The following is a 24,684-nucleotide window of genomic DNA, read 5'->3' as shown; positions in this document are numbered from 1 at the left end:
GCGGATCAAAATCTAGTTTTTATTTTAAAATGATAGACTAACTAACAAAAATTTACATATATTCTAAATTTTAACTGAGATGGCTAGACAAGTAAAGCTTTAAAAGTGCATTCTCATGTCCATAAAGTGGAAAAATTATTGAATATTTATAGAGCCCGCATAAAGTGGAAAAATTTGCTGAGAACCTTTTTGGAAAAAAAAATACTATTCTACTTTCAAAATCATAATAAATGTTCTCAGATTTTATATTTAAGATGTTACTATTGCAAATCTCTCCAAATTAATGATTATGCTGAATGGAAAGTATAAAGGACAAAAAAAAAGTGCAAGTAACAAAAAAAGTTAAATGCAAAGAGACTATAAATTGGAGATAGATGACACACCATAGAAGTCATTTTCATTTTTGTTATTTCATCTTACATCCCATAGCTTTTCTTATAAGAATTTAGGTCCCTTCAATTAACGTTTCATAGAAACGTGCATCCACAAGGATGAAGTTGGTGATTTTCATCTCGTTGTTGCTTGTCTTTCCCTTGTGTTCTTCAGGTATTACAAACTACAGTAGCAAAATCCATATCTAAGTATAACACCTCAATTTAACTTAATTAAATTAAGAATTACAATTAAATATACTACAGCATCCGTTTTAAATTAATTAATGTATTGCACCAAAAATAATTAATATATGTATATAAGAACAAAAATTTTCACGTATGTTGAAAACATATTATTTAGTTATAAATTAATCATTTTGTGATTAATATTTTTAATATACTTTTAGAAATTTAGTAAAATTCATTTTTGAGTTTACAATTTATCATCATCAAGACATCAACTTATAAATATTTTTCATTCAAAAATATTTTAAATCAAATAGTATTTAAGAAAACTATAATAAAGTTGCTATTTATTTTATTTAAAGTCTATATAAATATTTGCAACCATTTAATACCCAAGTTCTAGTGTAATTTATACGCATTTCAAAGTTTTAATAATATATTTTTATCTCACTATAAATATTAATATACATCTTTCATTATATTAATAAAATAAAAATATATACATGTAAATATATATATATATATATATAATTAATTAATTTATTTACATTTGCATCTGTTTTTTCTTAGGGTTTGAGAAGGACGATGAAGTTACTCAAGTCAGTCAACATTCATCAGACAAGGTAAGCAATAAAATTACATGTTCAATTCTTATATTTTGTTAACTTATATGATAATAAAGTAATATTACGCTGACGACTAAGTTTTGGTCAAACTGGAAAACGATTATGTTTTTTTTAGATTCTATTTTTTTTCTTTACAATGAAATAACATTATTTTCGAATTATATTTAATGTTTGCTAAATATATTTTTATCAGTGCGAAAAAACATTTTTTACCTTTGTTTTTTAAACTACTTTTTTATTTATATGTCTGCCAAAATTGTCTGAATTTGGCTATCTCACCTAATTAAACGTAATTGTTGATGGTGCAAAATATGTAATGCAGGTTGCATATAGTGTTGAGAGAACGATCGACTATCCAGGCCCCTTTGATCCAACTCCCATAATTACTCCAATTGTGCCCTTTACTGATCCGCCACCGCCACCACCACCGCGTCCAACAAAAAATGATATCTTACAGTAAAGGAGAAATATATGTAACATTAGATCGGTCTATCATTAACTGTAATAGCAATTACATCATAGTTATCCATGGCTAGACTGTCTAAACATCAATTTATTAATAGACTTATCGTCATTAAGCAAATAATATATTCCCCAAAGATAGAAATTCAACAAGCAGGTTTTTTCCGCTGTATTAACAAAGTCGTAAACCATTCGCTATTGATCTGAACCAAAGCTAAATAGGATTGAACCAGAAAAGTCCGGTACTTGAATGCTAAATTACCGGTTCGACCCGTCACCTACATAACCGAACCGGTACGAACAACCTTCCTCCCAATTTATATGGATTTAAGCAGTCAGTCAATATAGTAAATTTAACAGCTTCTAACGAACTTGAAAAAGATTCCAAGATTCATTCGCTCTCCGATGGCGACGTCAAGTCATCTCCTTCTCCTCTTCCTCGTAACCACCGTCTCGTTCCTCACTTCCGCCGCTTATCCTCCGTCACAGACGCCGCAAGATCACCTACACGCCGACAGAATCATCGAAGCCATGATCGGAGCAGGCGACTTCCGCGACTGGGCCTCCGATTTCCTCTTCGCCGTCGAAGACCAAGTCGGCATCCCTCTCTCCGCCACCATTTTCATCCCCACCGACTTCGACACCTCCGACCTCTCCACCACCAACGGCGGTCGTCCTCGTCTCTCAGTCGCTTATCACATCGTTCCTCAACGTCTCTCCTTCACCGACCTCCGTTTCTTGCAACCTCTCTCTCGCCTTCCCACTCTTATCCCCGGAAACTCAATCGTCGTCACCAATAACTCCGTTTCCGGTTTTACAGTCGACGGCGTTCTCCTCACCGAACCGGATCTTTTCCTCTCTTCTACGGTGGCTATTCACGGTGTCGCTTCGTCTCTCGATTGCTCCCGTTACGGTAAAAACGCTGCTACTGGTTTGGTCTACGAGATTTTTCGCCGTCAGCGTTGTCGTCCTGAATTCGACAGCAATCGAACATATGCTTCTTCTGTGTCCATCCCACGCTTATCAGCTACATGCTCGTTCTTGCTTCCATTGGCTCTCCTATTCTTCTGAATCTTACTACGTACATTCTCAATGCTTCAGGGCAAGAACGAACATCTTTCTTTCTTTGTTTTTTTCAAGATTCTGTGAAACTCTGTACATAATTCATAATCTGATACGGGATGGATAGGATTTGGGAGCTTTCTTGAGTTGTAATCTTGCTATTATACTTTGGTCAAAAAAAAAAAAAATCTTGCTATTATAGATTCACATTTAACAGAATTATCTGGTTTACAAAATTACAAGATCGAACTTTTTCAAATAAATATATATCCTTCAATAAATTAAATTTATTCAGGCACTATCATGACTTATGATATAGTTTAACAAAATTAAATAAATATTTGTCATATTAATTATTTTTAATATTCCCTATGGTCCAGTAAATATTCTAGTAAAAACAAGGCCATTATTTATTTATTTTTTTACCGTTACTTATTATTTTTTTTTTATCAAAACCGTTACTTATTACCATCATCAATGTTTCTTACAACTTGACACTGAAGAAAGACTCAGAAACTCGGGACCACTCCGAACCCACCGTAGACTCCGACGTCTCCTCCTCCATCATTAACTCTTGAATCAGTTCGTTTAGCGAAACGTCCCTTGATCCTCGGCCTAACCTCGGCGTATGCTTTACGTGACGCATACCGAATCGTCTTCTCGAACTTCCGATTCTTCCTCTTCTCTCTATACCTCAAAACCCTAGCCTCCCTCTCCGCCGGTGACAGCTGCACGGCTGGTGTTGCATTCGTCGTCGTCACAGCTCCACCTTCAGGCACCAACGGCACCTCTAATGACGTTGAAGAAACCTAACATTTCACAAACTCAATCATATCGATATTTTCAAGATCTGACTAATGAGAGAAAGGGAGAGAGAGAGAGCTCACAGTTTGATTAATGCAGCTGTATCCGTGTGGAAACGTTGTTTTGGAAGCTGAGACATCGAAGTTGAAGTAATCTTCGTTGAGAAACAGAGCTTTTGTCTGAACAGGAACGACTCCGTCGTTCCCGGAGCTATTCTCCGACGCCTCCATCTTCGGATCAACCGCCGAGTAATCAAGATCGGCAAACAAGTTAGGGATCTCCACAACGACTCCTTCCTTGACACTCGGGTTAGGCAAGAGCCAAGACACAGCCTCCATGCTCACGTCAGCATCTTCGCCAAATAAATTGGAGGAGGCGGCGGATTTGGTGGTGGCCGGTGATCCTCCCTGAGCAGGAGCGTCGTAGAAAGGCGTGACGGAGACGCGTTCGTGGCGGCGGGAGAGTGGATTGGCGGAGTGGATGTCTCTGTCGCACGTGACGCAGAGCGCTGCTGCGTCGGCTTCGCACGTGACGTGAGCGGGGGCTTGTTCGCAGATTTGGCAGAGCAAGACTCGCTCGTGGCGCGAGGCGAGTTTGTTAGCCGTGTGGATTTTTCCGTCGCACTCGCCGCAGAGAAACGCAGCGTCCGCGCGGCAGTACAGAGTCGCGGCCGCGGATCTGCACGAGTCGCACAGTCTCGACGCCATTTGATTGATGTTTCTTTTCCCTTTCTCTCTCTCTCTCTATCTTTAGTGTTTTTATTGAAACGACAGAGGAATCATAAAATAGGGTCTGACTCTTCATGGTCTGAAAGTGGCGCTTGTGGCGGACGCGCTTCAAGTGGGCCCTTGGAGATCTAAGTATAGCCAATAGATTAATAACATGTCAGCAAATCTTACCCGAATAGTTGAAAATTTGAGACACTGCGAGGAAGTGGGGCCCAATCATGTGAAAGTACATGTATCGGTTTCATGTTCTTCTCACGGACTTTCACGGAAGGAGGTGTGGAAGATAATTCCACTCTTACTGGACTTTTGTTTACCGACCTATTATTAGACAGCTTAGCTGTTAGATACGAGTTCATTGTACACCATCTTTGTTTGCAGTACCAGTAACTTCGAACGTGTTTTAAAACATACTAGTATTGATTAAACTTCCTTCGTGTAATTATATTCATATGGCAATTTCAAAACTTTTTTTTGAATGAGTGAAAACTCTAGAGAATATGTAAATTGATTGATACAAGTGGTCCACTGAGATTTATTTGGGAACAGAAGCATGTGTAAAGGTCACACAGATCTTTAAAGCAAGAATCGTCGGTGCTACTGTTTTATCATTCTTTTGGGCGCTTTACTATCTAGACGTGTCCTTATCGCTCTACCGGACTGCGAGCAATATGATTTAAAATATATATAAAAAGTGAACTGCTAAACACTTTTAAAGTTATGAAACCAGTGACCCATTTTCACATCAATCCTAATTTTTAAAAATTATATGAAGTATGCCAAAGTATTTGGTTTAATGTTCCTTTTTGTTTAATGTTCTAATAACACATTTAAGTACGTTTTACATTCTTCAGTTTACAAGTTTATATTAATGTAAACTTAAGCTATTAAACAGAGGAGTTAACCAGGGCCTTCCCCTAGATTATTTGGTATATCTGGAAAGCCCGAAATAAAAAGTTGTTTAATGGACGTGAATTCTCACCTAGAGACACTATCGATTTGGCGACACGAGAATGCAATGCATGGTTTCTGGCCAATGAAGAGACTGAAACAGGTGAAGATACTTTTGAGAACATACCTACGGTACCTCCAGAAAGACCTACATTCATATGTAAGGTGGATGGATCGTGGAAAAAAGAGGACACTACGAGTGAAGTAGGATGGATCCTTCAATTACAAGATGGATCAATAGACCTACTTGGGCTCCAAGGCTGTCACAAGCAACTCTCGCCTTTACATACCGAGTTTGATATGGGCCTTGAAATGTTTGTCTCGCCATCATCGGTACTGCAACTATTTTGTTACCGACTCTCAGGAGTTGGTCAAAATGATCGACACACCTGAAGATTGGCCAGCCTTTGCAGCTGAACTCAACGAGTTTAAAACTCTATGGACGTCCTACTAAGACGGGCAATTAGTCTACAAAGAAAGATCCAGTAACACCCAAGCCGACTTCCTGGCAAGACAAGCTCGAACAAGGAAGCGTGTTTTCTCTTATGTTAACACAGGGGTGCCACATTGGATTGATACTCGCAATTCGGCTTTCGCTGACTCGTACTAGGATTTATCTTAGTATCTTATCGTGTAAAAAAAATAATAATATTTTGTTTGTTTTGTAACGGGTAGATTTAATTTGAAAAAAAAAAGAAAACTAGAGAAAAGCTTGATGAGGCAAACACTTGCATAAGGTTTTAAATAACGATATTGATAGTAAGTTACAAATTCTTAAACTCATATTTCTAAGCGTAAATCTCTGATGTCCTATTCCGACCTATAAGAAGTTATCAAATCTGAATATAATATCAAATCGAATGCCTCTTTTCATTAGAACACCAAAATTTAAGTCATTGTTAGATTAACAATGTTGTCTGGTAACACTGGTCGGTCACTTAAACGCGCAGACATTTTACTATAAGAACTAGAGTGAGATTCGCGCCCTGCACGGAGTGAAATAAACTTTTAAAAATATATTAAATTTTGATATTTTATTTTCCTATATTCTGTATTTTATAAAGTTAATTAAATAGAATGTAGCAATATTAAATTTTAATAAATGTAATATAATCGGGCAGTCACATAATACATTGAATTTTTTTTTTTGGAATTATGAAATATTGTTTTCTTGTTCTGAATAGATTATAGGGAATTATCTAGAATTTAGAAGTTCATGTTTTAAAAAAATGGAATATAATCTATATACATGATATATTTGGCGTTATGGCCAATATTGTCATTCTTGTATATGAACAAATCTTGGTAATCCCTAATTTACTGCTCTTATAACAAAATATAGAAAATGAAAAAATGCAACTAATTTCGTATGCAAATATTGGAAAAACGTATCTAATTAATTCCTAAGTTACTTTCTATATAATATGAGTCAAGATTCGATTTCCATATGCAAAACAAATTTGAAAAATCTTTGTAAAGATCATATCAAAATATAAAAAGTGGAAACAAAGAGAATAATTATGTGGGCCATATATAAAATTTTAGATTGATTCAGTCTAATCCCGAACTTGACTATTTTCCTTTTATACAAATAATGATTATATGGCGATTTATAGATATAACTGTTATCGGATTTTATACATAGATTATATGTAGGTCTGTCCAATGACAATAGCCGTAATATCCTAAAGTCAATAAGCCTTTCTTCATAAAGCGTCTGAGAAGGAACATCATGCTGCCATGTCGCCAAAATGGCATACTCGTTAATAGAGTACTCTTTAAAAGTTACTCTTAATTTTTGCTTCCATTTTAATACTAAGGAGATTGGGGTCAACAACATGCATCCTATCATGTTTGGACTCGAGTACAAACGTCTAAACTATACTCCCTCTGTCTTAATTTATAGGTAGTTTTAGATAAAAACACCAATATTAAGAAATTTATTATTATTTTTGACCAAAAAATCTATTATTTTTTAAAAGTATCATTTAATGTATAAATTCAATCAATTATAGAAAAGTTAACATATTTTCATTAGTTTTACAATATACAATAAATGTAAAAGATACATTAAAATGTTAAAATTACTAATATTTTGAAACAAAGCTTTTTTCTAATACTCTGTTTCAATTTGTAGGTAGTTTTAGATAAAAACACCAATATTAAGAAATTTATTACTTTTTAAAAGTATTATTAATATATAAATTCAGCCAATTATAGAAAAGTTAACATATTTTCATTAGTTTTACAATATATAATAAATGAAAAACTATATTGAAATGTTAAAAGTACTTATATTTTGAAACAAATATTTTTTTCCTAAAATTACTTACAATATAAAACGGAAGGAGTATATAAGATCATTTTCAATAGTCCACTCTATTTTTATTTTAACTTTTGGTAAACAAAAAAATAATTTTAAAATGAAATTAAAGTTCTATTCTAATAGTACTTTATCGTAGAGTAGAAAATAGAATAATAAATAAAAAGTAAATGAATTATTTTATATATAAAAATAGAATACTATTAGAACTTTTTTTTACTGTAAACTCTATTTTATAGTAAAAAATAGAGAGAGTTGAATATATATTCTAAGTCATATTGATTAATAGAACGAAATCATTTTTAAAGGACCGGAGATACATTGTAGGCAGATGCCGTTGACTAGAAGAAGATGACTTTAGCCACTTCCCACTTCAATGTATTACTCAACCTAGAGATTATTACAAAAGTGACTCTTAGTAAAAAGGCAACATTCCATTGTTAATAAGCTATAAGAAGTAGCGGTTTTTCGTGGTCAACTCACTACTGATTTTTCATAGTAGCTACCAGACGCCCTACAAAAATCTCTAACTTAACTAGGTTCTTAACTTATCGTCAATACAGTAAAAAATGTTTTGCCCTGAACTATATGGGCTAAAGGAAATAAAGTTTTAGTAAAATAAGTTCATTATATAGTTTAGACTATTATAAATTAAAACTTTTGGGGTGTACTTTGAATCTCCAAAAAATGTTCTTGGATATATCCTACAAGAAAACATGTTAATAAAGAAAAACATGATATATCTCTTATGGGTTCCAATCACAGATCCGTGAAGAGTTTTTTTTTTCTCTCAAAAGGAAACAAAAAAGAGTAATAAGTGAACATGTCATTGATATTAACTCTTTAAAATGAAGAACTAAGCAAATCACTAAACATACGTAAAGAAGATAAGATACAATGTTGAGCGGATGACGAGAAAGTTTTCTACCCACTTCCTGACTTCAATGTATTACTCAACCTGAAGATCAAAAGATGGACAAGAAAGATAAATATTACAGAACCAAAACGAACATTGTTGTGATGAAAAATGGGCTTACCAGTCCAAACCCTCAAAAAGCCCCTCGCCTTTAACAGCACAAGTCTTGAAGATTGCCCACTGGCGACTCTTTATCTTATGCAACTCCAAGGCTTCTGTCACAGCGGCATCATCGAGTGCACCAGGAAGATCCTGTCCAATTGGTTTAAGGAAACTCAGAACAAGTTTTATATAATCAGAAATGTTAACAAAGCATGGAAATAAAAATTCTTCTTCATTTACAGGAATCAATACAACTTCCAGATGGATGAATCAGCCAAAACAAAATTATTCAGAAGAGCTGCCATTACTAACCTGCTTGTTTGCAAATATGAGAACAACCGCCCCTTTCAGCTCCTCTTCCTGTAAATCAAGGTTCAGAAGAGAGACAGAGTTAGATGAAGAAAGTGGAAGCGAATAATGGAAGATTTTAAGATTAAATCGTGATATCAATGGAGAGAAATGATTACTTGTTCCTTACTATTCACTTCAAGCACTAACCTATTAGCAGGCTATTTGACAGGAAAAACATACAAGCGTCTATAACTATTCCTAACAAGAAACTAAACCAATACGTGGCCAGAAAACTCTTCCTGAATCATCATGAAAATATCAATAGTATATGAAGAGGAAGCCTAAGCAGCAAGTTTACCTCCAAAATAGCATGAAACTCCTCTTTTGCCACACCGATTCGATCTGTATCGCTCGAGTCAACAACATAGATCACTGCTTGTGTATTCGGAAAATAGCATCGCCAGTATGGCCTGTCACAAATAACAAGTAGATATATTTGAAAACACATTAACAACACTATAATTTTGATTTCATGCAATTTTAATCGTTTCTAGAAATGATCAAAAAATATTTCATTAAGCTATACCTGATGCTCGTTTGTCCACCTGCCACAAGAAAACTCTAGTTAAATGTATTGTCTTCCACGGAAAACCAATTCATTTATTCAAAAATGTGAAACGTAATCTCTAGCATATGTACGAATCTACTGAACATAAAGCTTAGTAGTATACATGCATTTATGCAGAGCAAGCAAAACGTGGTACTGATCAAAGTCATCACTTTTTTTAGATAACCGCAGAGCTTTTTTGTCAACCAATATTCAAATACATTGAATTCTTAATGCCTGATTAGTCAGAAGAGAAGATATCATGGAACAAAAAATTCAGCTACTCATCAGCATGAAGGATATGTAATCTAAAGGGGTCGAAGTCAAGGAATTTTCTGATCACTAGTTCGATTAGACAATGATTCACATGTGTCGCTCTAAGCATTTTCTTTAGGAAACGTACCTAAATCCCAGACCTGAAACTTGATATTGTTGTACTGCACAGTCTCCACGTTAAACCCAATAGCTGCAGATCAGAGAAAACCAATAAAAGGAATCGCAAATGAACAATTCTCAATCAGATCCAGAGATGAGTGAGCAGAGTTACATACTCGGAATCGTGGAGACAACTTCCCCCATCTGAAGCCGATCTGTAATTGAAATCAAATTTCACTAAATAGACAAATCTAAAATCAAAACGACGAGGGGAGGGGAGTGGATGTTTTTACAGAGGATAGTAGTTTTGCCAGCATTGTCGAGACCGAGGACGAGGATACGAGCTTCTTTGTTGCCGAACACTGAAGAGAACATCCGCGTGAACAGGATTCCCATCTTCTTCTTCGGATCAGATCAAACGATCTAAGAGAGATTCTTCTCCTCCACCATTCGACCTTCAGATCTTTCTCTTCCTTAGATTGAGAGTTAGTGAAAAGAGCTGAAAACAATCCCGAGCAAAGGACGACAAATATACGTTTTTTTAAATAAATCATATTATTATAATTATATATATAAATTATGAATTTAATACTATAATTAATAATAATATTAACATCTTATTTAATTTCCTAGTTAGATGAAAATTCTAGTTTTAATGATTTTTTATAAAGACTGATACTAGATTTTCAAAAAAAAAAAATTTGATATATATATCAAAATATCAGTGGTTAAGTAAAATTTTATACTAAAAGGTTCTATACACACATATTCTGCATTTTTAATTGTTTAGTAGGTGTTTTTCCTGCACTATGTGTAATATAAACATTTTAAATTTAAATAATATTTTAAAATAACATCAATTAATTTTTTTAGATTTTATTATTTTCTTATTAATATTTTAGTTAAACATAAAATTAAGATAAAATAAATAAATTTTTATTTAAAATTATATTTAAGAATATATATGTATATATTAACTTACAATTGTATTTAATAATTGTATTTAATAATATTTTAGCTTAACTAATACTGATGTTTATGATGGGAAAATCTTGTATTCCACCGTTTAGGTTTTGTTGCACTGCACACAATAACAACAAAACTAATGAATCTTTTATTGATGTTCTCGATAGTCCATACACAACAAACATTCAGACAGACTGGTCGATTAGTTTCTCTTGTACTTATTCAGACAGACTGGTTGGTTTACTTGTGTCTTATTGGTTATTTTCTTGGTTTACTTCCTGAGTGTTGTTGTCAGGCACGTGTGGGCTTGATGAGCACGAATATTTCTCCACCCGGTTGAGGTACGAATCCCTGTCTGGCTGATTAAACTCTTGCCACAGATTATTCACTTGACTCTTCTTGAAGAAAAAGAAGCTGAATTTCCCGAGGGTGAAAACACACATCGCAAAGGCAACAAGAAACAGAACCCAGAAACTGTCTACACCGAGCTGCCTAGATTTTGTAGAAGGATTTGGATCAGGGTTGGTGACAGGATCAGGGCAGGTTTCGTCTTTCTTTTTGAACAATGCTTGCTCAAGATCCCTCCCTTTGGTTGACTCTGCCACTTTCAGGATGGCCCTTGATACATCAGCAACCAGAGGTGATCCAATTGGAAAAACCTTCAAAAAATGGGAGCATTTAGTTTAGAAAGTCCCACGGAAGTTGTAATGGGAGACAGACTTACAAAGCCAAATCCATCAACGCTGAAGGGTTCTTCAACCACTTGATAAGCTTTGCAGTATTGTCCAAGAAAGAGCCTCGTATAGGGTACTTCCATGAAAGCTGCGGAGACACCGCCATTTTCTGGTCCTTTTCTCATAAGTTCATCGCAGTCTTCTGCGGTGTCAAAGGGTATGAGGCTAGATCCAGCGAAACCTGCTTCTGTGAGTTTTCCGAAGATGAAAGAAGTCCTTGTATATCCCACCTTTGCTCCTTTCTCAATCAAACTTCTCATGCTTGTTATGGTTGGATCAAGTTGTCGTGTTGTCAAAAGGGACGCCAAGCTGGCCGTGTAACTTTGAGTCAACACGAGCACAATGAAGTACCATGTGATAACCAGAAGCCTAGCTCCAAAGCTCAACACTCTTTCTCCTGCAAACCGGAAGAGTAAGCAGCATTGAGGAAAGTCATGATATATTCAGAATGATATATACTGAGTGAGATGTAGAGAATTTACTTGGAGCAAAAACCATGGTAGAGAATGCAAACCAGAAGATTGTACTAGCTTGGTACTTAGCTGGTCCGCGAAAGTCCGGGTTAATTCTATGTTCAACAAACCAAACAGTAAAGCCAATAAGGAAGAAGAAGAAAAAAGAAGTCATCCACAGTTTCCACGTTAAAGGCTTCAAGAAACTGATACTGTCTCTTTTCACTTGGTCTTCTACAGGGACAATCAACCCCACTCCTGATTTAGTGTAGGGAAACGTGAAGTCCACATAAGAAGACCTATTTGCAAGTATAGTTGTATCTCCTACAACCGCATCATATTTCTGATACAAAGTAATGGAAAGATAACAGATTCAGTTACAAAAGAAAAGAAAAGAAAAGAAAAGATAACAGATTAAACTAAAACTCCAAAAATTAGTAAATACAGTAAATTAATAAATTTTACAAGTTCCAACTCGGATTCTTTCACAATATGCGATATAATTCGTCAAGACAAGATTTTAAAAAAATATATTATTTTGTAAATATATAGTCCTACTAAAATCATAAGTTTTTTTTAAATCATAAGTTAATTATGATATATTATATCTAAAATCTGAGTAAAATGTTTTATAATTGTTTCTTCTTCATTTACAAAGGAATTCATAACTTATTTTTCTCCACTCTTCAAAACATCTAATTAAAGAAACATTGACATTTTATTGTATATTTTTTATAGGGCAAATCTCTAAAATAACACTTTTTAAGTTTTTGTCACAAAAATAGCATTCAAAAAATAAAATGACCAAAAATAGCACATTTTTGTTTTGAAAAATTTAATATTTATTTTTTATTTTTAAATATTTGAACACATTACTAAAACCCCATCCCTTAACTCTAAACCCTAAGTCGTAAATTAGTTAACCCAAGGGTTATAAATGCATATTTACCTTTCAATAAAACTTATTTTGGTCATTTTTGTGACAAAAACTTGGTTTGATGCTATTTTTGTCTTTTTCTTTTTTTTTATACGTCAGAAAATAATCTAATTATAAAAATATAACAACCATCAATAATCTAATAATAACAATATAAATTTCATCAATATATAAACTGTGAAGACAATTATTCTACTTTTCCACATAAAAGTAATTAATATATATAATTTTAAATATTTTTAACTAATTTTTTATAAATTAATAAAATATCAAAATCTTGAAATTATCAATTTATAGAGTTTTTACTATATATATATAAACAATCTATTGTGAAGTGATGGTCAAAACTCACCCCGAGATATACTTGATAGACCAAGTCGTTGTGATTTCCAGCTGGTGTGCCATCAGATTTCTCGAAAGGAAAGAAATCGTAGGAGACGTCGTAAGGCATTGCTTCGGTCACGGCCTTAAAAAAATCTATGCAAAAACCTTTGACTACTTGTGAATTTGTGATAGGATCCCTTCTGACCTCTACAAGATCGGTGTAACCAGTTCTCTTTGGAACTCCAATGCGTAACCTCTTCCCGTTTGTTGGGATCTCCCATCCTTTGGGAACAGAATTAGCCTCTCCAGGCCATATAATATGTTTAAGATGATCTTTCCAAGTGGATAAAGCTCCCACGCTACGCTGTTCTTGGTCTAGTTTCTTCACAAGACCATTTTCTTCCGTCCAAAATCCTAGAGACCTTTCTTTGTTTCCAATTACATTTACAATCTCAAACACTGATGGTTGCAGCTGCCCCTTAAAAAAGCGAAAATCTCCAGCAAGTCCTTTGAACTGAACTTGTGAGAGTGTCTGAATAAGCTTTGGACCGTATTGAGATAAACCAAGAGCTTCAAGTTCAGAAACATTCCTTCCAAGATCTACATTACTAAAAGTCATGTTATTCGTTCCAGCTTCTTCAATGGCTATAGCCAGCGCGGTGATAGCATCATAAGTCCATAATCCAAAAGCATTCAGCTCCATCTCAGGAAACATCTTCCTCCAACGAGCTCTAAACTTTCCCAGCTCTTTAGATTTCCGAACAAAAGTTTTAACACCCAAAACCCCCTGCATAGCCTCAATACCCGTCTCATTTATTGAACTTAATTGATCAGCAATTCCATTGGTAAGAATCCAGACATATCCTGCTTTCATTAAACCGATCTCATTAATTTTGGTAAAGATCCTTGAGGCAAGAGAAGTGGACAAGTGGACAATAAACACTCTTGTGGGCATGGTCATCATCTTAGAAAGCTCCAAAGAGATTTCATGATCAGTGGCATTGAGAGATATTACAGAACGGTAGGGTATTCGAACGTTGATCTCTTGTAAAGCATCAGTAAGATGTGGCATTATACCTTCACCAAACGTGTTGTCGACGTAAACAATGACAACCTCTCTCCACCCGAACAGCTTGATGATAGAACTTATGGCCTTTACTTGAAATGAGTCCTCATATGTAGCTCGGAAGAAGTATGGACTGCGAAGAGAAGTGAGAAAGGGGCTTGTTGCTGAGTAGGAAACAATTGGCACCTGCGATTTTTGCCCAATATCAATCATAAAATGAGCTTGCATAGACGTCTGCGGCCCCAAAATCGCCATAACTTGCGTGTTCTTTATCAGCTTAAGAGCTGTTACCACATCAGAAGGAAGAAAACATTGGTTGATTAGACAATGAGTTGAACCAAACATCAATCAAAAACGAAATATAGGAACAAGCATGTCATGACGGGAAGAAAAATTATTTTAGGGAGAATTACCAATTGTGACTCAAAACTTGGAGTCAAACCCAAAAGAGTACCCCAATTTGGGTCAAAGGCAAAAGTAACCTAAAAGGCTATTGAAATTACAACTATCTCCTTGTGAACAAACAAAAAAACGGATTTTTTTTTACGTTTCTACCCCTCGCAAGTCGTCTGTTTACAGACGACTTGAAAATAAGTCGTCCAGACGACTTTAAGTTAAGTCGTCTGGACAGTTATTCTTAAACATAATTTAAAAATTTTGTAAAAAATATTTTGATAAGTGAAAAATTGGAATTATGTAATTAACATATGTCTTAAGAGATATAAATTAATATATAACAAATTTCAATTGTTTTCAGCCCAGATGAGTGAAAGTAGTGAGTCATGATATTCTTTAGTTTATGTTTCATCAACATATGTTGTAGTATTGTATGTGTTCTTAGGGTTAGATTTTGGAAAGCATTAAAACCGTTTTTGAAAATTTTTAAAATTACCTAGGCGTGTTCATTTCTGTGTATAGTAAACACTATTGAAGTATAATTTGATTTTATAACGTGGTTAGTAAGTTAATTTAGTCATTTTAGTTTAGGGGTTCATTTTAGGGTATTGGACGACTTAATATTTAGTCTTCTGTTCCCAGACGACTAAATATTAGGTCGTCTGATGTACATTATCAACCCAGAATAAGTCGTCTAAACCGGACCAAACCTTAAAGTTTACCAATGTACTTTTAAAGCTAACCGGATTATTTACCCAATATATAAGGTGATTTTTTTTTTTTTCATTTTCCGCGAACAGAAACCCTAACAGTTCTCTCTCACCGGCGATATCAAAGGCGATTCGAATTCCCACTATTTCCGAACAACCATCGTTCTCACGTCGGCTATCTATCTCACTTCATTCTCACCGTTGTCGCCGCAGCTTCTTCTAACCCTAGCGCCGCCGATTCCTCTAAACCCTAGCGCCCCCGCTTCCACTATTTCCGAACAAACCGTCGCCCTCGCCACCGTGCTCACCAACGTTCTCACCGCCGCTTACTCTAAACACTAGCTAGCACCGCCGTTTCTTCTAAACCCTAGCGCCGCCGCTTCTTCTAAACCCTAGCGCCGCCGCTTCTTCTCTGTAAACCGTAGCGCCGTTTCTCTGTAAACCCTAACGCCGGTAAGTCATCAAACTCGTGGAAAAGATGAACATAAAACGTTGTCTCTTTCAATTTACTCATTCTCACCGTTTCACGTTTATTTTTTCAGATCTATAACCACAATGACGAGTACTCGAACTCCTTCTGCGACTAATCAGGTCCGCTTGAAATTTTTCTACTGGAAGACTTGTAAGTAAGTCGTCTGGAAAGTCTTCAACTGGACGACTAGTACGTCCATTTGGAAGACTTCCAGACGACTTAAATATAAGTCGTCAACTAAGTCGTCCAGTTGGACGACTTTCTAGACGACTTATATTTAAGTCGTCTACTAAGTCGTCTGGAGTAACAATTAAGGCGTGATTGATTTAGCTTGTGTTCTGACTTCTATTGTTGTCTTTGATTATTTTGCAGACAAAAAGGATGGATATTCCAGAACTCCCCCGTAGGTTATACACATTAGGGGAAGAGCCAGAACCCCACAATAGCACTTCGTATCATACGGATAACAACGAAGTTGCATACTGCTCTTAGGGAAGCTCTCACTGATGCTGAATTTGAAGAGCTCAAGGAGTCGAGATTGGGAGTTTTCATCAAGTTCAAGGAGCAGGGATTTGGTTTGGGCTTCAAGGCTGGTTCACCACTTGCTCGTTTAAAGCTGGACATTAAGAAGAAGTACGAGATGTGGTGTCTCGTTGGTCCAGAACCTGCGAGGTTTTCACTGTTAGAGTTTTGAAAACATCACTGGTCTAAACTGCGACACTACATCGAGGACCTTGAGACACCAGAAATGTGAAGTTACCCCACAGATGGTTTCTTTCTGGGGAGATGATGGGAGTTCATCGGGAAGCTGGGCAAGTACTGATCAGATAATAGCAGCACTGAAGAGATGCGGGGATTGGTCCAGGGAAGATCGCAAGCGACTCGCGTACCTTCCATCTTCACTGGATTCATTGAAGGGAAAAAGTTCTCAAAGCGCTACACGAGCTACTCTCGCGCAAGGCTAGTGATGGATTTAGAAAGGTTGAGAATTATCCATGGGGGAGAGTCGCGTTTAAGGTGCTGATGGACTCTTTGTGGAACAAAGATATTACTGGCTGTTACACCGTGGATGGCTTTATACAAGTTCTTCAGGTCTCGGGCGTACACAGCTATTCCGGGATTGGGTGCTAGTATTGGTCTACCCAGAGCAAACAGTCCGTCTCCACCGATTCTGGCTTACGACGGCAGCAGAGGCCGCAGATTCATGAAAGCTGCTATCTTGAGTCAGGTACCTTCCATCTTCACTTAATTAAGTCGTCTGGAAGGTCTCCAGCTGGAACGACTTAGTAGACGACTTATTATAAGTCGTCTGGAAAGGTCTTCACCTGGACGACTTAGTAGACCGACTTATTATAAGTCGTCTGGAAGGTCTTCCAGCTGGACGACTTAGTAGACGACTTATTATAAGTCGTCTGGAAGGTCTTCCAACTGGACGACTTAGTAGACGACTTATTATAAGTCGTCTGGAAGGTCGCCAGCTGGACGACTTAGTAGAACGACTTATAATAAGTCGTCTGGAAGGTCGTCCAGCTGGACGACTTAGTTGACGACTTATAATTAAGTCGTCTATTTAAGTATTTTGTTTCAATATCTAACTCGATTCTTCTTCTATTTATGCAGACCCGCGTGATCAACTTTGTTGAGAAGACATTAGTGAAATGTGGCCAAAATGGGACTCTGAGGTGATGAGACGTGCCCGGCGGAGAACATCATTAAAGTCATGTATGATCGGAACGTGGAAGTGGACCATGGATTGCTGGAAAGTCACTGGTACAAAAACCCAAGTTTGTGACTCCATCGAAAAGAGCCAAAGAGATGGTGTGGAGGAGAGGAAGACAATCAGAGACCTCGGAAGAAAGCTCGTAAAGAGGCTCCTAAAGAGGCTCCTAAAGAGGCTAGAGAAGAGGCCCTACAGAGGCTACAGAAGAGGCTACAGAAGAGGCTAGAGAAGAGGCTAGTTGGGTTGACCAGAGAGGAGTTAGAAAAACATGTTCAAGGACTTAAGAAGTGGCTTTAGGTGACATGATGAAAGATGGGTTTAAGAAAGTGGCATCAGGGAGATTAGGAAGATCTCCGATAGATTGGAAGCTGTGGAGAAGAAGGTTGGTGTCACCAATCAGGCACCCCTCAAACCCCAGAAACCGGGGTTAGTAAAAAACACCCTACCCCACAAGCCCCAGAAACCGGGGTAGTAACAAACAGACTACTCCTCAAAAGGATCAGCCTACACTTCAAACCAATCATCCCTACTCCTCCCACCAGACAGCCTGCTCCTTCAAAAGGCAAAGCCTACTCCTCAAAAGGCAAAGCCTACTCCTCAAACGAAACAGCCTGCTCCTCAAACTAAACAGCCTGCTCCTCAAACGAAACAGCCTGCTCCTCAAACTAAACAGCCTGCTCCTCAAACGAAACAGCCTGCTCAAACGAAAAAGCCTTCTCCTCAAAAGAAACAGCCTTCTCCTCTGCCCAAGAGGTTAGTATCAAATCTTTAAGTCGTCTGGTAACTTGTCTTTGTATAGATTTGTAAATATATAAGTCGTCTGGAGGTTTTCCAGCTGGACGACTTACAAATAAGTCGTCTGGAAGGTTTTCCAGCTGGAAAACCTTCCAGACGACTTATTTGTAAGTCGTCCAGCTGGAAAACCTTCCAGAAGACTTACAAATAAGTCGTCTGAACTCCAGCAGGAACCAAATCCTCTCCCAACTTTTATTTAAGTCGTCCAGGGTTAACTTGTTCTCTTTTATTGCAGAGATTGTTGCCGGAGGATACAGCAGATGAGGCGATCTCGGTATATAAGATCTTGCCGGAGGGATAAAGCAGATGGTGTCACCTCCAAAGAGATTGTTCCTCTCACTTCCATTGACCAACCGAGCTTCGCTTCCAACGATCAACACCGAGCTTCGCTTCCACCGATCCAAGCGTTCCAGCTTCAGAACCGAGCCTGGTTGTATTGGACCAAACAGCTCCCACTGCTTCTGTGCGTGCAAGGAGTGAACGAACGAAGAAACCTGCTCCCCGCAGATATCTCCTTATACGGCAGAGAGAAGGAAACTCCTTAGAGTGGGAAAGTATAATCCTTTCCCACACTAAACAGACCTAAGATGAAGGAGCTCGCTGATTTGGTTGAAAACTGATCCGTAAGTGATTGCTTTACCATAATAGCTTGATTTAGTCTACCAAAACTGATTGCTTTTTTTGTTTGCAGTGATTATTTCACTAAGGAAGAGGACCAAAACCACGTACATCACCAACTTGGTGGTATCAAAAACTCCGACATCAAAGCATGGCTGGAAGACGTAGTAAGTCTTCTGCTTATCTTTAAGTCGTCTGGTAACTTGTCTTTGTATAGATTTGTAAATATATAGTCGTCTGGAAGGTTTTCCAGCTGGACGACTTATTTGTAAGTCGTCCAGCTGGAAACCTTCCAGAAGACTTACAAATAAGTCGTCTGGTAACTTGTCTTTGTATAGATTTGTAAAATATATAAGTCGTCTGGAAGGTTTTCCAGCTGGACGACTTACAAATAAGTCGTCCAGCTGGAAAACCTTCCAGACGACTTATTTGTAAGTCGTCTGGAAGGTTCTAACTTGTATTATTTTATATGCAGCATATAGATGCTTGGATGAATGTGCTGAGGCAGAGGTTAAGGAGAACCCACATTGTTTCCGGAGCGAGCGAATGTGCTTCCTGGATCACCTTTACCCAGTCTTGGAGAGAACAGTATCTGGTCTTCAAAGCATCGTCGTCTGATCACAATGGTTTAGGAAAATGCTACCTAGTGGGGCGGCGAGTTTGTATGACGGATCAATGCTTCATTTTGCCAATCAAACAAGAAGTGGGGGGAGGACATTGATGATATCTATGCGCCACTGAACTTGGACAACAAACATTGGGTGGCTATTTGGATATCGATCCCTAAGAGGCACATAGTCGTCTGGGACAGCATACCTTCAACTACCATACCAGAAGATGGGATGAGATAATGGAGCTTTTCTCGAGATGGTCCCTTATCTGATTGTGGAGTGCGGAGGACCGATGCATGGGTTGGAGCGATCCACTATGAGAGAGACTCCTCAAAGATGTACCCACGGCCAACAATGGTGATTGTGGCGTGTGTACGCTGCAAAGTACATTGAATGTCATGCTCTTGGGGTCCCCTTTAGTGCCCTAAAGACTTTTGCTAGGTCCAATGCGAAGACTATGAGGGATACTATGGCTTTGGCTATATGGACGGAGCTTGTTGATCAGCATCTGAAAGATAATGAGGATGGTGGTATGTTTGTAGGCATGTATGATTAGATACACAAATCAATTTTGTATAGATTTTTTAACTTGTATAGATTTTTTACTTGTATAGATTTTTTTTACTTTGTATAGATACACAAATTTGTATACACAAATCTTTTGTATATTTGAACTATTTGTATACACAAATCTATTTGTATATTTGAACTATTTGTTTACCACAATCTATTTTGTATGTTTGTGTAGGCATGTATGATTTATTTGATTTTCTAACTTGTATAGATTTTTCTAACTTACAAATAAGTCGTCTGGAAGGTTTTCCAGCTGGACGACTTACAAATAAGTCGTCTGGAAGGTTTTCCAGCTGGACGACTTACAAATAAGTCGTCTGGAAGGTTTTCCAGCTGGACGACTTAAAAATAAGTCGTCTGGAAGGTTTTCCAGCTGAACGACTTACAAATAAGGTCGTCTAAAACTAAAATACACTGGACGACTTCGTAAAAGGTCGTCTAAAAAAATACACTTGAAGGGATAGTAGAAGGTAGTCTAAACACTGGACGACTTAAATACACTGGACGACTTACGTAAAGGGTCGTCTAAAAAAAATACACTTGAAGGGATAGTAGAAAGGTAGTCTATACACTGGACGACTTCGTAGAAGGTAGACGAAACACTGGACGACTTAGAAATTAGTCGTCTGGACGGGTAATCAAGACTGGACGACTTTATTTAGGTCGTCTGGACAACTAGTCAACTGGTTGTGTACATTTTGTGGTTTCGTATGGCCAGTTTCCTTGCAGTTTGAGCATCTCCGTGCCTGTGTTCTTTCCTGGGTTTGTGTCCCCTCATCCTAGATAGCTCCAACCAAGATTACCATCTTGATTTCTTCTGTCTCCCCGGACCACGCTTTACGTTTGGAGGAAAAGCATTCTCGTTCCTCAATATGTTGTGACACGATAGGATATATTTCTCTGAGTATCCTGCATACAGATGATTCTTTGAGTAAAGTGGACATACAAGTGTGTCGATATGCCACCAGCATGTGTTCCAGCTGCTATAGCATGAGAGCAAGGTATTTTCTCCACTCCATAGCACCACAACCACACTTTACATGTTCCAAATCAACCGCACAGTCCATTTTGCCACCTTTGACAAAGAAACGCCATCATCAATTGGTTCGACCGTCATCGTATCCGCTATCTCTGATCGACACAGCACAGCAAGTATTCACCCCCGGCTATGTACAGTTGGGAGACTCCAAGCATCTTGTCTCCTTTTCCATACCATTTTCCTAACTTCTGCCTTATGAACTCCAGCAGGAACGGATCGGAAATCCTCTTGCTCGCTTCAGTGCGGATTAATAGATTCAGCGATGTTGCTTGTTTTTTATGTTGAACATGTTCCCCTTACAATAAACCCTTGACCATAGCTTGGCGTCGGCCTTCTCCAATACGTTGCAAGTTCCGGGTTTGCACTCCGTATCTCAGCCATGTACCGGTTAAAATCGTGAACCGTGTGCGCATAAAGCAGCCCCTTTCACCAAGTACATGAGATGTTCCCTTTAAACTTTTTGACAATGTTATCCTTGAAGGTGATAATAACATATTCCTCGGGTTGCCCAAGGAAACACCTTCTCACACGCACTTTTTAATGGGCCGCGTGCCGGTCAGAGACTATCACCAGAGGCTTGTCATGAGATACACAACTAGCCAATTTTGTGAAAAACCATTCCCAAGAGGTTCATCTTCAGCATCCACGATCCCAAAGCCAATGGGAATATCGAAAAATTGCCATCTTGTGCGGCTGCAACTAACATAACACCTCCATACTTTCCACTTAGGTGAGTTCCATCCACCACAATGACCCTTCTCTGATACTTAAAACCTTTGATAGAGAGCTCCAAAAGAGAGAAATAGATACTTAAATCTTTTCTCAGAATCAAGTTCTATAGCCGTGATAGAATCAGGATTTTGCAATGGAGATTTGCTCGAGATATGAAGGCAGACGCGAATACCCTTCTTCTGCTGATCCTCTCACCAATTTCTGTGCATTAACAGTGCTCTGTATGAAGTGGTGTAATCAAGCGTCATGCCAAACATGTTCTTCATTGCATCAGTGATATGCTGTGGAGTTATCCCATCAATGATCCCCAACACGATCAATGAAAAGACTACCAACATACTTTGGAGTACAGTGTCTCCGCTGAGCGTTTCGGTCTCCAATTGAGCATAAATGTTTTTCCACATACTTTGTTACCCAACGTGTTTGTCCCATGTTTCACAACTCGCTCTGATCTTCCATCCACAACCGCTAACCCGACATATTGCCACAAGGAGAGTTTTTGTTGATTGTATATTCTGAAAGAAAACCTACCCCTCACTGCTGTCAACCGTAGCTCTGAAAGCAGTGCATCCTTGCTAACAAAACTCTGGTTGACATAGATGCTGGTACAATCCGATTTTCCTCCTTCAATGCATTTGTCTTAGCATATGTCTTTTTCAATTTCTTCAAAACAAATATTATCATCATCTTCCTCGTTCCTCATCTAGAACCTTTCCATAAAGACTGTAATCCCCACCATTCTGATCCGTTCACCAACAATAGTGTTATCAGCATCCTCCTCCCCATTTTCCTCCTCCCATTTTCCTCCTCCCCATCTTGATTTTCATCTTCAACAGACTCATTATCACCAACATCTTCAAAAACATTCATCAGCCTCATCATTATCACAAACATCTTCTTCCCATTCACCAGCTTCATCATTATCACCAACATATTCTTCCCATTCACCAGCACCTTCTTTCTCTTTTCTCTGAAACCGTTTCCACCTTGCTGCGGCTTGATACACAAAGACATACTCTATGCGTTTTGAGTATCTCGAGCAAGTTTCGAACTTGTCTATCACTTGTAACATGAATGGAGGACTGCCTGGAGTCATCATCATTTCTGCTGGTAATGAGTAGCTAATCTCCACAGTCACTGATCCTATGTCCAGGTTATAATCTTCTTGAGCCATTGCAACAAGTTCAGCATGTGTTGAATCTTCATTCAATAAAAACAATCTTGCTCTTTGAGATCTTCAACCACAAAAATCCCAACGGAAATCTCTCAACAACCATTCTCCATACCACTGCATGTAACTTAAAAATCATTCTGCAAATATTCAAAATAAAACACATTAGTAAAACATAGAGAAAATGAAGAAGTTCAACAAACATTATCGCAGACGACTTAGATTTAAGTCGTCCAGAAGACTTAAAGGTAAGTCGTCTAAAGAGGTCACTTTTGCAATTGAAAATTAAAAGGGACGACTTAATTCTAAGTCGTCCGGCTTTGTTTGTTTAAAAAAAAAATTCAGACGACTTATATATAAGTCGTCTACGAAAAACGGGCTAGTTTTGCATTTGACCGAATCGTGTCAGATCTTTGACTATTTCTGGACGACTTATAAATCAGTCGTCTCTGGAAAGTAAAAATTTCAATATTTTATTCAAACTAGACGACTTACACGTAAGTCGTCCCAGGTTAGTTTTGTAATTGAAAAATAAAACTTGAAATTTAACTTTCTCCAGACGACTTAACTAAAAGTCGTCCCAGATAGACGACTTAATTTAAGGTCGTCCGGGATAAGCAAGGTTTGGACGACTTTAATTGGAAAAATTCTGGACGACTTTGCTTTCCCCGGACGACTTTTAAATTAAGTCTTCTGACGGGACGACTTTATATTATGTCGTCTGGTAAAAATTAAATTATGAATTTTATTTTTCAACTACAAAACTAACCTAAGACGACTTACACGTAAGTCGTCTAGTTTAAATAAAAATATTGAAATTTTAACTTTCCGAGAGAGACTGAATTATAAGTCGTCCAGAAATAGTCAAGATCTGACACGATTCGGTCAAAATGCAAAACTAGCCTGTTTCTCGTAGACGACTTATATATAAGTCGTCTGGACTGTTTGTTTTTCACCAAACAGCTGGACGACTTAGTTTAGTCGTCCGTTTGACCAGAAGACTCATCAGTTAAGTCTTCTACATACAGATGACTTACTTGTAAGTCTTCTACGCGAACAGTTTTGAAAAAAATTCAAATTCGTTACCTTCAAACTAGGTTGAGATGACTTTGTTTGCACACAGGGTCTTCTCCAACCACCCAGACCTCAAACGAAAGCAACCGTAAGTCAAAACGAAAGAATATGGCTCCAAACAATTTTGAATCAAAGCTTCAGTTTTTTGGATGAATATGGAGAGAAAGTGAAGAAATGTTGTTTTTAGTTCATAACAATTGAAACAGAGAGAGTGTAAAGAGATTTACGTGCAATTAAAGGGCATTAAAAGCTCCAAAACAGTTCGTACAAGGTTGTTCCCACTATTCATGGCAGTTGGCAATATTGTAAATACTTGAAGAAAATGAGGTTGAGACAGTAAAGAAGCCATTTTCGAAAAAAAAAAAAAAAAAGGGTTAATGGCATTTTCGTAGATAAAATGCAGATGTGGGGTTAAAACTCAAAAAAAAAATGAGTCAAAAGAAAATGTTAGTTTTCTGTTTGAATTCAAGTTTTGAGTCACTTTTGCAAT

At 37.4% G+C, this 24,684-nt stretch overlaps 5 protein-coding genes across 5 annotated transcripts in view; 2 read left to right on the top strand and 3 right to left on the bottom strand.

The window, feature by feature from the left end:
* The first annotated feature begins 408 nt into the window (after positions 1-408).
* Positions 409-1,808, top strand: LOC108850799 (uncharacterized). Its single transcript, XM_018624275.2, has 3 exons — positions 409-546; positions 1,131-1,183; positions 1,509-1,808. Exons 1-3 carry the CDS (start codon positions 492-494, stop codon positions 1,644-1,646), a joined length of 246 nt encoding a protein of 81 aa, XP_018479777.2. The 5' UTR covers positions 409-491; the 3' UTR covers positions 1,647-1,808.
* A 213-nt stretch (positions 1,809-2,021) lies between these two features.
* LOC108854663 (FAS1 domain-containing protein SELMODRAFT_448915) lies at positions 2,022-2,952 on the top strand. Its single transcript, XM_057009292.1, has one exon. The coding sequence runs from the start codon at positions 2,054-2,056 to the stop codon at positions 2,717-2,719; it is 666 nt and encodes a 221-aa protein (XP_056865272.1). The 5' UTR covers positions 2,022-2,053; the 3' UTR covers positions 2,720-2,952.
* A 144-nt stretch (positions 2,953-3,096) lies between these two features.
* On the bottom strand, positions 3,097-4,272 carry LOC108854662 (zinc finger protein CONSTANS-LIKE 3). The gene is made up of 2 exons (XM_018628275.2): positions 3,598-4,272; positions 3,097-3,519 (listed from the first exon to the last, which is right to left on the bottom strand). Exons 1-2 carry the CDS (start codon positions 4,219-4,221, stop codon positions 3,220-3,222), a joined length of 924 nt encoding a protein of 307 aa, XP_018483777.2. The 5' UTR covers positions 4,222-4,272; the 3' UTR covers positions 3,097-3,219.
* Positions 4,273-8,279: 4,007 nt separating this feature from the next.
* LOC108849253 (ADP-ribosylation factor 1) lies at positions 8,280-10,327 on the bottom strand. Its single transcript, XM_018622795.2, has 8 exons — positions 10,098-10,327; positions 9,981-10,019; positions 9,833-9,895; positions 9,409-9,427; positions 9,181-9,292; positions 8,844-8,891; positions 8,551-8,681; positions 8,280-8,471 (listed from the first exon to the last, which is right to left on the bottom strand). The coding sequence occupies exons 1-8, from the start codon at positions 10,198-10,200 to the stop codon at positions 8,438-8,440; spliced, it is 549 nt and encodes a 182-aa protein (XP_018478297.1). The 5' UTR covers positions 10,201-10,327; the 3' UTR covers positions 8,280-8,437.
* A 1,023-nt stretch (positions 10,328-11,350) lies between these two features.
* Positions 11,351-24,684, bottom strand: part of LOC108850797 (glutamate receptor 2.2-like) — a 21,399-nt gene continuing 8,065 nt past the window's right edge. The window contains exons 2-4 of the mRNA XM_057009891.1: positions 13,246-14,567; positions 11,987-12,299; positions 11,351-11,901 (exon numbers count right to left, since the gene is read on the bottom strand). Coding sequence (XP_056865871.1) covers positions 11,432-11,901; positions 11,987-12,299; positions 13,246-14,567 — 2,105 coding nt within the window. The 3' untranslated portion in view covers positions 11,351-11,431. The remainder of the gene's footprint in view (positions 11,902-11,986; positions 12,300-13,245; positions 14,568-24,684) is intronic.

This window comes from Raphanus sativus, chromosome 4 (assembly GCF_000801105.2).
Source record: "Raphanus sativus cultivar WK10039 chromosome 4, ASM80110v3, whole genome shotgun sequence".
NCBI classification, from domain to species: Eukaryota; Viridiplantae; Streptophyta; class Magnoliopsida; order Brassicales; family Brassicaceae; genus Raphanus; species Raphanus sativus.
This window is presented reverse-complemented; position numbering and strand designations above follow the sequence as displayed.